Below are 11584 nucleotides of genomic sequence, written 5' to 3'. Positions count from 1 at the left end.
ATTTTTGGGAAGCAGGACACTTATGCATGAGAATATTTGCGCTAAAATGTACGGCCACCGGTGGGATTTGAACCCACAAATCACGGAAGCTTTACCAATTTGACTACGGGTACCTGCAATGTATACACCTATGTTACGCTATCAAATGCAACACAAAACGTTTTACACACCCGTCTCTTGTTTATCATATGTGCCTGTACTGTTCTAGCTACTCAATATCATGCAACACGGCTTTTTCAAGGGACGTTCGACCTCGACCAACTTACTTGGATTTATAGACTATTCATTGAATGCAATGGATAATGGAAACCACGTAGAAGCTCTCTATATAGACTTTAGCAAGGCATTTGACCGCATTGACATACCAATGTTACTCTTTAAACTGCAAAACATTGGAATTAAGTCAGGGCTCCTGAAATGGCTTGAATCATATTTAACTAACCGCCAACAAATAATTAAATTCAACGGAAAGAAATCGAGCCCAATTCAAGTCACTTCAGGCGTCCCACAAGGCTCTCATTTGGGACCTCTCCTTTTTATTCTATACGTAAACGACATATCTTACATTCTCAAAAAACTTAAATTGCTTATTTATGCCGACGACATGAAGCTCTTTTTGGAAATAAGAAATGAAGAAGACATCAATATATTCCGGAATGAAATACACATATTCTACATATGGTGCAAAAAAAGTCTACTAGAATTGAATGTAAAAAAATGTAACTTAATATCATTTAGTAGAAAAAGAACAACTTCAAACATTTCAATTGCATTAGGAAATCAAACTGTAGACAAATGTGAAAGAGTTAGGGATTTAGGAATTATCTTAGACTCTAAGCTAACTTTCATAGACCATTACAATACAATTATTCACAGGGCAAATAACATGCTAGGCTTTATCAAGCGCTTTTGCTATAACTTTCAGGACCCTTACACAATTAAAACACTATATATTGCCTATGTGAGGTCAATACTGGAATATTGCAGCATTGTATGGTCTCCATTTTCAATCACGCACGAAGAAAGATTAGAATCAGTACAAAAACAATTTCTATTATACGCTCTTCGTAAATTAGGTTGGACTTCATTTCCTCTTCCATCATATGAAGCACGCTGCATGCTTATAAACATACAAACATTAAAAGAGCGTCGTGAATATGCAATGGTTTCGTTTGTAAACGATATCGTTTCGCAGCGCATTAACTCAGCAGAACTTTTATCAAAATTAAATTTCCATGCACCCACTTGGCAACTCCGAAATCGAAATTTATTTGCCATAAAACATCATCGCACAAATTATGCAAAATATGGGCCATTAAACCGCATGATGGCCTCTTACAATAAACACTGCGAAACCATTGACTTTACAATGTCTCGGCATAAACTAAAGCAATATTTTTATTCCATAAGAAATAACAACTCATAAAAGAAAAGACAAGAAAGCTGACACTACTTTTTTTTATATAAATATATATTTAAGAAAACAAAACTGTATTAGTTGTACTAGTCTACGTTGGTTGACGAAATAAATAAATAAATAAATAAATATCAGGCGTTGATGAACAAATACAGCAGTATTTCGTTAACATCACACATCCCTACATGGGTTTTGTCGGATCAGTGCCGTTTGTCCATCATCGGTAAATTACCAGTACCAGGTTCCTGTTCTGTATTTGATCAAATTATGGTCTTTGGAATAATTCCTGATCACCGGATTTTCTAACAAAATTTATTTGATTTGTTGAGCTTAAAGACAATTAAATCAATTTCAGTAAAATGGTGGGTTCATTAAAAAAATACTAAGTAACACATTTTTTAAAGTGAAATTTCATTTTTTTAGTATTAGTTTTCTGTAAACTAGCGATATTCAAAAAATCAAATCAATTTAGTTAGATATACTTGCAAGAAAATCGGGTGATCAGGAATTATTCCAAAGACCATCAGTTGATCAAATACAGAACAGGAAATAGAATATTAAGTTAACACATTAACAGAACTCAACCAAACTATGTACCAAAATATGTTTCGATTGAATTCATTTTTCCCGCTATTTACCGGTTATTTTTCGGTTCTCTGGTTTTCCCGGTTGGGTGGCCTCCCTACAGATTATTATTATTATTATTATTCTTCACCTACCGACTTTCTTGCAAGAATATCTTAGAGGAATGATTTGAGCTATTGAACAATATGAGATCTTCAGAATAATTACTTATCCACCAGAAGAGTGCTAATGAATGAATTGAAGGTCTTTGTGGACTTCAAAACATTCTTGTAAGCTTCAGAAGAGTTCAAAACAATTCACTTTAATTTTGTGTATTGCACATGTGTTTTGAAACTTTTTTTTTTTTAACTCAGCAAACATCATAAATAATCAATAATTTTCAAAGATGCAAACCTTTGAGAAGCTTGTCGAATTGTAAGAAAAATCGCATATAAGCAGAACTAACGAAATTTAAAAAAAAAAATAGTTTTGTATTGTGAATGTTATTAAATTTTTCTGAAGTTCACGAAGTTTTTGCAGGACTTTGCTAATGTTTGTATTTATTTCCTAAATTTCATTTTTCGTATTATGAAGTGTACAAAATGATAAAATAATGTATTATTGAATTATAAGAGACGGTGAGTGGCCCGTGCTCCCTCTTGCCCATTCGTAACACAGGTTCTTATGACATAATAGACGCGGATGATAGCCTCTTCATAGTAGAATGCAGAAGTAGCTAAGCTGCGCACTCCTCCATCTAAATAGCACCGCAGCTGAGCTGCGCGTGCAATGAAATAAAAGGGATATCAACTTATTACCACTACCTACTTCTCTCCCTTCCGCTCTCAGGATTCGCCGATTCGGTATCTTTTGTTGGGTGTTCTACTAAAATTACTTCTAAATCACGAATCACTCCGGCAGTCATGCAGTACCTACCTATTTTTTATGTTGTCAATTCTCGTTCTCTTCGGCCGACGCTATGCAGAGATAGTGAGAGAGCAAGAATTTCCGCCAAGCGGAGCTAGAAAAATATCGTCGGGAACGTATTTTTTGAAGCCCGCTGTGGCGTGGTAGCAATCAAGCCATCTTCAGAGAGCCGAGCGCACCCGAATACCCGAAGTCCGCTCCGTTACTCTCGCTCTCGCTCAAGTCTGAATACACCTTAATGAATAGTGTTCAGGCATGGTTCATAGTACATGGTTCAAATGGAAGAAATTGGACATATCTCGATAACTTTTTCAAAGGGACGTATCAGCTTTTGTAAACAATGCATTTGATCGTCGATTTGGCGTAACTGGTAGCTCGCCCACGCCTGCTAACACAACCATCAGATAAGGGAAATTTTCCCCTACCTGCTAGTGGTGTTAGTAAGCGTGTGCGAGCTACCAGGTACGCCAAATCGACGATTAAATGCATTGTTTACAAAAGCTTATACGTCCCTTTGAAAAAGTTATCGAGATATATTGAATTTGTTCGATATTTAGACCGAGCTGTTTTTTTTGACGTAAGACTACGTCTTTGTTTTCTCTATGGGGATACACGGAGAAGATTTTTAGCAAGTTGGAATAATATTTTGGATAGTCGTTTTTGAGTAGCGGTCCATAGTTACTTCAAAAGAAATTAGTTGTTCTCTCTAAAATAGTTTTACAGTTCAAAGAACAATATTCTATTTGTAAAACAACTGTACACTCATATCAACTATTCGATGGTAAAAATAACTATCCCTCCGTTCAATTCAATTGACAATATCTAAGTTAAAATAAAATCATAATTTCAACTGTTATGTATAGTTGAATGAGCCATGTAAATTTAGAGCGCCACAAAATGCTCGGGACGCTTATTTTCTTTCTTTCAACATGGCGTCGGACGATGATAATATTATGGAAGAGTTAATTGAAGTAGAAGTTTTGTTGGATCGGGATCTTATAGATTTGCTAAAATCATTTCAACTTTCGGATTTGGCTATTGAACAGTTTGTCAGTAAGTAGGAATATAAATATTCATCCCGTAGTATGGTTTTCGGATTACAATCTTTATTTTTAGCAAATGGCTACGATACCGCTTCATTGAAACTAATTGAACGAGAGGAAGTGGAGGCCTTGCTTCCGCAGCCATTACTAGCGGACAGAACAAAATCCATTGATGGACTGAATAAATGGCGAATATCTCAAGTAACTCTATTCATATGAACATTCTTACTTTTTCAATGGAATAATGTTTTCTTCAATAAATTACAGGGTCTACGGCCGGTCACACAACCTCTAAAAGCAAATAATCTGCCCAATAATTCAGCAACAAACGAATCGTCTTTGAGAACTCCACTGGGAGTACGATTGAGAGATCAATGGACGTCCCAGAAACTAATCTGCCGGTCCAAAAAAGGAAAACAAATATTGGAGAACTTCAAAACCACTAACATTCTGCCCAAAAAGGATCGGATTCTCATCACTCATCTCATTGTCGATGAATTTGCTGACGAATTTGGCAAGCTAACCCGAGAAGAGCTTGTTAGAAGATCAGCGGAGTTAGCAGTTTTATTTCCGACAATCGAGCAGGTATTATTCCCGCATAACTTTTCAAATAGTCCGATCTACATTGATCGATTCTCTTCATCGACTTTCTCTCTTTCGTTAAAAACACAACTCCAAAAACATGTTCTTTCTGTTGCTATTCTTATCGTCTAATATGTTCGATAATACTTTCTTTTAACAGATTGTATAGCAAATTTAGCTCGAAGTATGATTGCATCCGAGTTATTACCGAAAGAGAGAGCTGATGAATAGAATCGATCAATTTAGATAGGACTTATTGAATGGTGACGCGAAAATTCTTGTTTTTTTCTTCTTTATTCCATTAAAACTCTGACATATAATCGATGCCAGTTTGCTGTCTCCCTCTTTATGCAAAAAAAAAGTTCACGTAATGTGCGAAAAATGCCTATCTACAATCATCGATTTTCTCTTTACCTATCTCGACAACATAAACTAATTTCTGACAATATATGCAGCATAGGTAAGGTGAGCTGCTTTTATCTGAGATGCAAAAAATGAACTCGATAGATGATGCGTTTGTATCCATTAGACTGATGCAAAATTTGAAATGTTTGCTCCAAATGTTTGCGGGAAACTGCATACTTTGTAAGCCTTTTTTTATTTAATTTATCTTTGAGTGTAGTATCCATGTTATCACAATTGGTGAGGATAATCAATCGTGAAAGATAGGCCATTTTATCATGTTACGCGAGAAATGCGAATCAGATGTAAAAGTCATAAAAGCTGAACAGTTACTGTCAACACAATGTTTTTGTTTACTTTGGCAGAACATTTGGTACCAACCTTCGTTTTACCGTGACGCAAGTGGCAAGAAAATAAAAACGGGCCGTGTTGCAAAAGGTTGTTTATACGACCGAAATAACAATTATCAGGCGGGAGGCTACAGAACCAAGCAGGCACCGGAGTCCGTTAAAAACGAAAATTCAGATCAACAGCTGGATATTACCATCACTGAAGACGCAGGTAAATAGATTGTTTTGAAACTATATGATCATCGGAGTTCAAATTTTCTTGTTATTACAGTAACTGCATACGATGAAACCAAGAGATGGTTTAAACATCATCACGATGAATGGGAAGAAGTTAAGAAGCGCTGGGAATCAACAAGCGTAGTTCGTTTGCATGAAATAGGTAAACAGAAGCCTACGTCGTTGCAGTGTATTTTTGAAGAGTATCCTGTGCTCCGAACTAGTGAAGGCTACCAGCTGGTAAAAGTAGATTTCAACCAGAAACATCCCGAGAAAGCTGATCTACTGTTCAACCGTTTTGGAGACTTTCGCAATCGTGCACAAGTTGTTTTCAAAAGTGAAGTATCTCCACAATGCAAGCCTCTATGCGACTTTTTGCAAGAAGATTTGTCCGATGGTAAGATGTTGTTTTGTTTTCAAAATTTCCTTTGTATAAGCTAATTAAGTTTATTGTTTACTATTTCTCTAATAGATTCTCGTGACTGTATCACAACGCTGCTCATCTTCTACATTTGGCCGAGCACGTTTATGCGTCTTCCGAATGGAACGAAGTGGAAGCCATCACTCCGGGAAGTCTGTGATAGCACCATAATCTTCTTGAATTCGTTGACCGAGTACGAGACGGAGCTTACCCGACTTAGCAAGCAAAATAAAAAGAGAGGACTGCCGGATTATCCCGTTGTTGTAGTGGTCGGCGAAGGTATCACTATTGCCAACCAGTTTTTGGTTTGTTTCAAGGATATTTCCTACAAAGCAGAAACCTTCCTGAAAGCTGTGGACATCACTTTCAAAATATACAAAGCTTATGGAATAAATTTTCCATTGGAAGCAACGGGGCCTTGGCAGTTTATTGCGAGTTATATATACGATTTTGAACTTCCGGAAGATCGTCATAAGGCCAGAATCCTAACACTTATGTCAACCCTTCGTAATCAACTAACTTCAGAATGATTGCATGTTTTATTCCCGGCTGCAGATGGAAGACGACGTGCCCAACACTCTTCGGGCTGCATCTACGACGACTCCATGAGCCGATTGACGTTTATACCTGCTCGGAACCAAATTGCGGAAGAAGATTTAGTGTGAGATGTTCGTTTATTGCTCACATTAAGAAACATGCAAGAAATGATTTAGTTGACGTTGAAAGTAGAATAGGTAGAGAACAAAATACGACTGCAAGTGAACTGTGTTTAATAGATGGAAGAGCAAAAAACGATTATTTTGATTCTAATGATTGTACTACGAAGAAAGAAGAAACGACTAGTACCAAACAAAACGAGACAGACAATCATATCCAACCGAAAGAACTTATAAACATTGAAAAATTGTCGCAAGAATTCACACGTTTGAGCATAGGGTTCAACCTAAAATGGTTGAATAAAAGTTCTGTTCCTCGCAAACTGGTTTTTGAATTTCAAGAAGATGTTCGTACCAATATTTTAAAGCCAATTCAGGAAGTTGTAGAAATAATAGCTGACTCGGGACTTATTTCCACATCAGGCAAAAATGCACTAGGTTCAATATTTTCAATGTTTTCCAATACACAATCAGAGTATCAATTTGTACGTCAATTGAAATCCATGAAACTGTATGAAGATCCCGTATATTTCACTATATGTAATGAATTAAGGCCAGGAGTAATCCATCATAAACTTGATATGATCGTAGATGATATTAAAGGTGTCTTGATGCCGATCAGGTTTCAATTGAAAAAATGCTTAGAATCTGCAGGAATGATGAATGCTATAATCGATTGCTTAAAACCCTCAAATGACGGAGTTATCAGATCATTGATAGATGGTAAAATATGGCAAGAAAAAGTAAGGGGCTCGAATGACAAATTGGTTATTCCTATCAACATATTCATAGATGATTTTACAACAAGTGATACAGTGTCCCCACACGCTAGCAGTACCAAAATTAGTGGCATTTACTACTACATTCCTTGTTTGCCACCCTACGTGCTTTCAAAGCTTCATAATATTCACATAGCTGGATTTTTCATGTCGGAAGATCGAAAACGCTTTGGGAACAATCAAATTTTGTATAAATTAGTTGAAATATTCACGGATTTAGAATTAAATGGTTTAAATATCATGTATGAGGGACAAGAAATTAATGTATATTTTATGATCGGTTTCGTCACTGGTGATAATCTAGGCCTCAGTGAAACTCTCAGATTAGTAGAGTCACCTGCAGCAAATTTCTATTGTCGCGTTTGCAAAAGGACAAAATCTGAAAGGGAAAAAGATTGTAAAGAGTTCATAGAATCTCTGAGGTCGAAAGAAGAGTACGATGACGATGTTCGTTTGGATGATGTGTCAAGAACTGGTATAAAAGGAAATTGTATACTTAATGATGTGCCATCGTTCCACGTATCTCGCAATATCTATTTTGATATAATGCATGATGTCTCAGAGGGCATATGTCTATACGGATTATCACACTGTCTAAAATATTTTGTATACAAGAAGAAATACTTTACTTTAGACGATCTGAACTGCCGTAAAAATTTGTTTATTTACGGTCACTTGAACTCAGCAAATATTCCAAACGACATCAAAGATACTAATCTTGCTAAGCAGAAAGTTAAAATGACTGCAAATGAAATTAATACTTTGACACGTTTTTTGCCTTTAATGATTGGAAGTATGGTTCCACGTGATGATCCAGTATGGCAATATTTATGTAGCCTTCTGAAAATATATGATATAGTCATGCTGCATGATATTCCACTTGAGCTTATAGAAGAGTTTAGGAAATTAGTTGAATTTCATCACTATAAATATGTTTACTTATTTCAAGATTCACTTAAACCAAAACATCATAACATCGTGCATTATGCAACTGCTGTAACGATGTCAGGTAGTCTCCGAAGGCAATGGGGTATGAGATGTGAGGCAAAGCATAAAGAGGCTAAACAATATTGCAGGGTAAATTACAATAAGCGGAATATCTGTTCGTCTCTAATTACTAAATTTAGTTTTAAATATGCGTTTGATGTGTTCAATAATCAATTTATTACTCCATTCATTGATATTAAGAAAGAGAACACATTCTGTAGTGAGCTTTCAGACATTTTAAACCCGTTGGTAAATTCGATAACATGTGCAGGTACAAAATCCATTAAATTCGTATCGCAATTCACTAAGCAAGGTTCACTATATCAGAAAGGGACAATATTTTTCATTAGTCAGAAATTGATCAGGAACGTCTATGAAATTGAGTCAATGATTTTAATCAATGATAAAAATATTGTTTTGCTGTGTTATCCCTTCAATTCAACAACATTTGATGAGCATTTGCAATCATTTCAGCTCAAACGAGATGATAGGGTTAAGATTATATCGAACGTAGAAAAATTTGATTCAAAACCAATCAATATCCACTATGTAAAAGAACAAATGTACTTGAGAATATGTAACTTTGTGAACATAAATACTATTATTTCGGAAACGGTTATCGAATAAAAATAAGTGTAAAAGATAAAATATTATTTTATTAAGAGAAACATTATTTGAAGTAAATGACTGGTTTTTCAAAAGAACTGTTAAATGTAATGTTGAATCAAACTAAAATATAGTTGATTCTGCTGACTGAACAGATGAGTTGTCAGAATTTGCAATCAAAATATTAGTCCGTCCAACATAAATATAGTTAAGTCAATAATATTGTGTACTTAATTCAACAAAATATATGAAGTTGATTCAACTATCCTGTATAGTTGCTGTAACTATAGTATTTTTAAAATAAACATTTTTTGAGTTATCTCTAAATCAATTAGAAAATATAGTTGTTTTAAATGGAAATATTTTTAAGTTGAGCATGATTTCTTCTCCGTGTACACTTTGTGAAAACCGAAAATGGAACATGTAACAAATTAAGAAAGATTTTGAACGTTAATAACTCTGCTGCTCCTGGTCCATTTTCAATAATTTTATCACCAATCGATCAGAAATATGGCTACGCATCGATAACAATGCTTTTGAATGTTGATTTTCAACAAGAAACTATTGAAAAACCGGTAAATGTCCAGCTTTGTCCAAAAGCGTCGAATTAGCTAACAAATGCACCAATTACCTACATGCATATGCTGCTTCCCCAGCACAGTCGTCAGAGAGTAGTAAGTAGACGAAACAAGTCGAAGTGGCATTCGCCTCCGATCCTCGGGCGCGTGCGAATAGGGAGGATGGAATTGCGTAATATTTTGCACTCATCGCCATATTCAGAACCAAACGCAAATTCTTCAAGATAACCACCATCCGTCGTTTGGCTCGCCGTGGCGGTGTCTGACGTATCTCCGGTTTACGAGGTGTGCTGAAGTTGTTCCTGAAAAATAAGATTCGTGATGCTGTCACCTACACTAAACACGCCAAGCGTAAGCGGCCATGGATGTCATCTACGTTTTGAAGTGACAGAGACGCACTCTGTTTGGTTTCGGAGGTTAAATCAGCACCAACTTTGGCAACAAAACGGCTCTTTTCAGGGCCACCAAGCTTATTACAGTAAAGAGTAGGAATAGAATTCATCTGCCTGTTTGTCCATATTCAGAACCAACGACCACACAAAATGCTCATGTAATCAAACTGGAAGCAGGGGTACAAATTATTTTGATCAATCTTGATCAACTTTGAATCGCCACGGCCGGATATTTTCGATGGAAGAAGCAACAATCTAGCATCTAATTCGACGAAGACGGAAGGAAACATTTGTGAAGCCGAGTTATTTACGAAAGAGAGTGTCGATGAAGAGAATCGATCAATGTAGATAGGACCTATTGAAAAATGACACGAGATTTAATTTCAATACTGAGCACCAATGCTACCGACGCCAGGGAGGCAGCTCCCACACCTGGACCCTACCAATCGACCCATCAACTCAAGCGTGATCAGAGATGTTATGCCTTAGAACATGCCGGTGGCGCCGACTGAGATTGGACCCAGGCCTGCTAGGGTGAGAGGTAATCACGCTAACCACCGGCGCCGATATCTTTCAAGGTGATATCACGGCGAATGAGAACGACCCAAATTTGAGTTTAGTTATCTCAGAAATAATAAATAAAGTGCAGGAACTTAGCGATGATTAAATTTGCCTCATGTTTTCCCAGGTTTTTACAGGATTTTCCAGGGAAAAATTCCCGAATTTGAGAAAAGTAAAGAATGGATTCACTCAGTCTATTGGTACTACTCCGAGACTGAATAAATGTTTTGTCAATTTCTTCATTTTCTGGTAGATGTTTTAGGTTTTCAACAGGAAACCATGAGACAAATTTACTCATTACTGAGTTCCTGCACTTTTGGCGATTATGAGTGAACTAAACTCAAATTTGGGTCGTTCTCATTCGCCGTGTACGCAAAAAGAAAAGAGCCAGTGTCGCTACTTGATAGCAAACTACTCATAATGGGAGGAGTCTTTGTAGCTTTTATACCACTTTGTTGCACATCGTTCTGCTTTAACCTGAAAAGATATAAAAGAGCGCTGCTGTATGGCATTAGCTCACTTTCGTTTAGGACGGCATGGTGAACAGCAATAGCAGCAGTAGGAAGGTGGTGGCTAGTCCACTCCTTCACACCTAACAAGCAACAATTAACCACTTCATTCGAGCAGTTTAAATGACGTTTACTACCACTCGAACTTTGAAATAAAACATTATTTTGAGATTTTTTCTTCTAGAACCAAGAGAAAAGTAGCCAACATTTGGGCGTTTCATAAAAAAATAGAATTTAGTTGGTCTAGCTTTGTGAAATCGCTGGTAGAAAGTCACGCCAAAACTGCTTGACAAAGTGGTCAATTGACTGGTCGTGGCAAAGGAGGAAAAGGTATGGTAAAGGAGGTGCCAAGCGTCATCGCAAAGTTCTTCGAGATAACCGCCATCGGTCGTCTTGCTCGCCGTGGTGGTGTCAAACGTATCTCCGGTCTGATCGACGAAGTGTGCTGAAGGTGTTCCTGGAAAATGAGGTCCTTGATGCTGTCACCTACACTAAACACGCCAAGCGTAAGTGGCCATGGATGTCCTCTTCAATAAAACGGCCCTTTTCAGGGCCATCAAGCTTACATCAGTAAAGAGTTGGAATAGAATTTAT

General features: G+C 36.8%; 1 protein-coding gene across 1 annotated transcript; it reads left to right on the top strand.

The window, feature by feature from the left end:
- The first annotated feature begins 3720 nt into the window (after window positions 1-3720).
- Window positions 3721-6774, top strand: LOC135698476 (uncharacterized). Its single transcript, XM_065218477.1, has 6 exons — window positions 3721-3961; window positions 4025-4152; window positions 4219-4536; window positions 5301-5496; window positions 5557-5898; window positions 5974-6774. Exons 1-6 carry the CDS (start codon window positions 3838-3840, stop codon window positions 6450-6452), a joined length of 1587 nt encoding a protein of 528 aa, XP_065074549.1. The 5' UTR covers window positions 3721-3837; the 3' UTR covers window positions 6453-6774.
- The last annotated feature ends 4810 nt before the right edge of the window (window positions 6775-11584 follow it).

The sequence above is a fragment of the Ochlerotatus camptorhynchus genome, unplaced genomic scaffold (genome assembly GCF_037179485.1).
Source record: "Ochlerotatus camptorhynchus isolate MF236.1 unplaced genomic scaffold, CSIRO-AGI_Acam_v1.1 ptg000087l, whole genome shotgun sequence".
Classification (NCBI taxonomy): Eukaryota; Metazoa; Arthropoda; class Insecta; order Diptera; family Culicidae; genus Ochlerotatus; species Ochlerotatus camptorhynchus.
The sequence above is the reverse complement of the archived record's forward strand: the minus strand, read 5'-3'. Positions and strand labels throughout refer to the sequence as shown.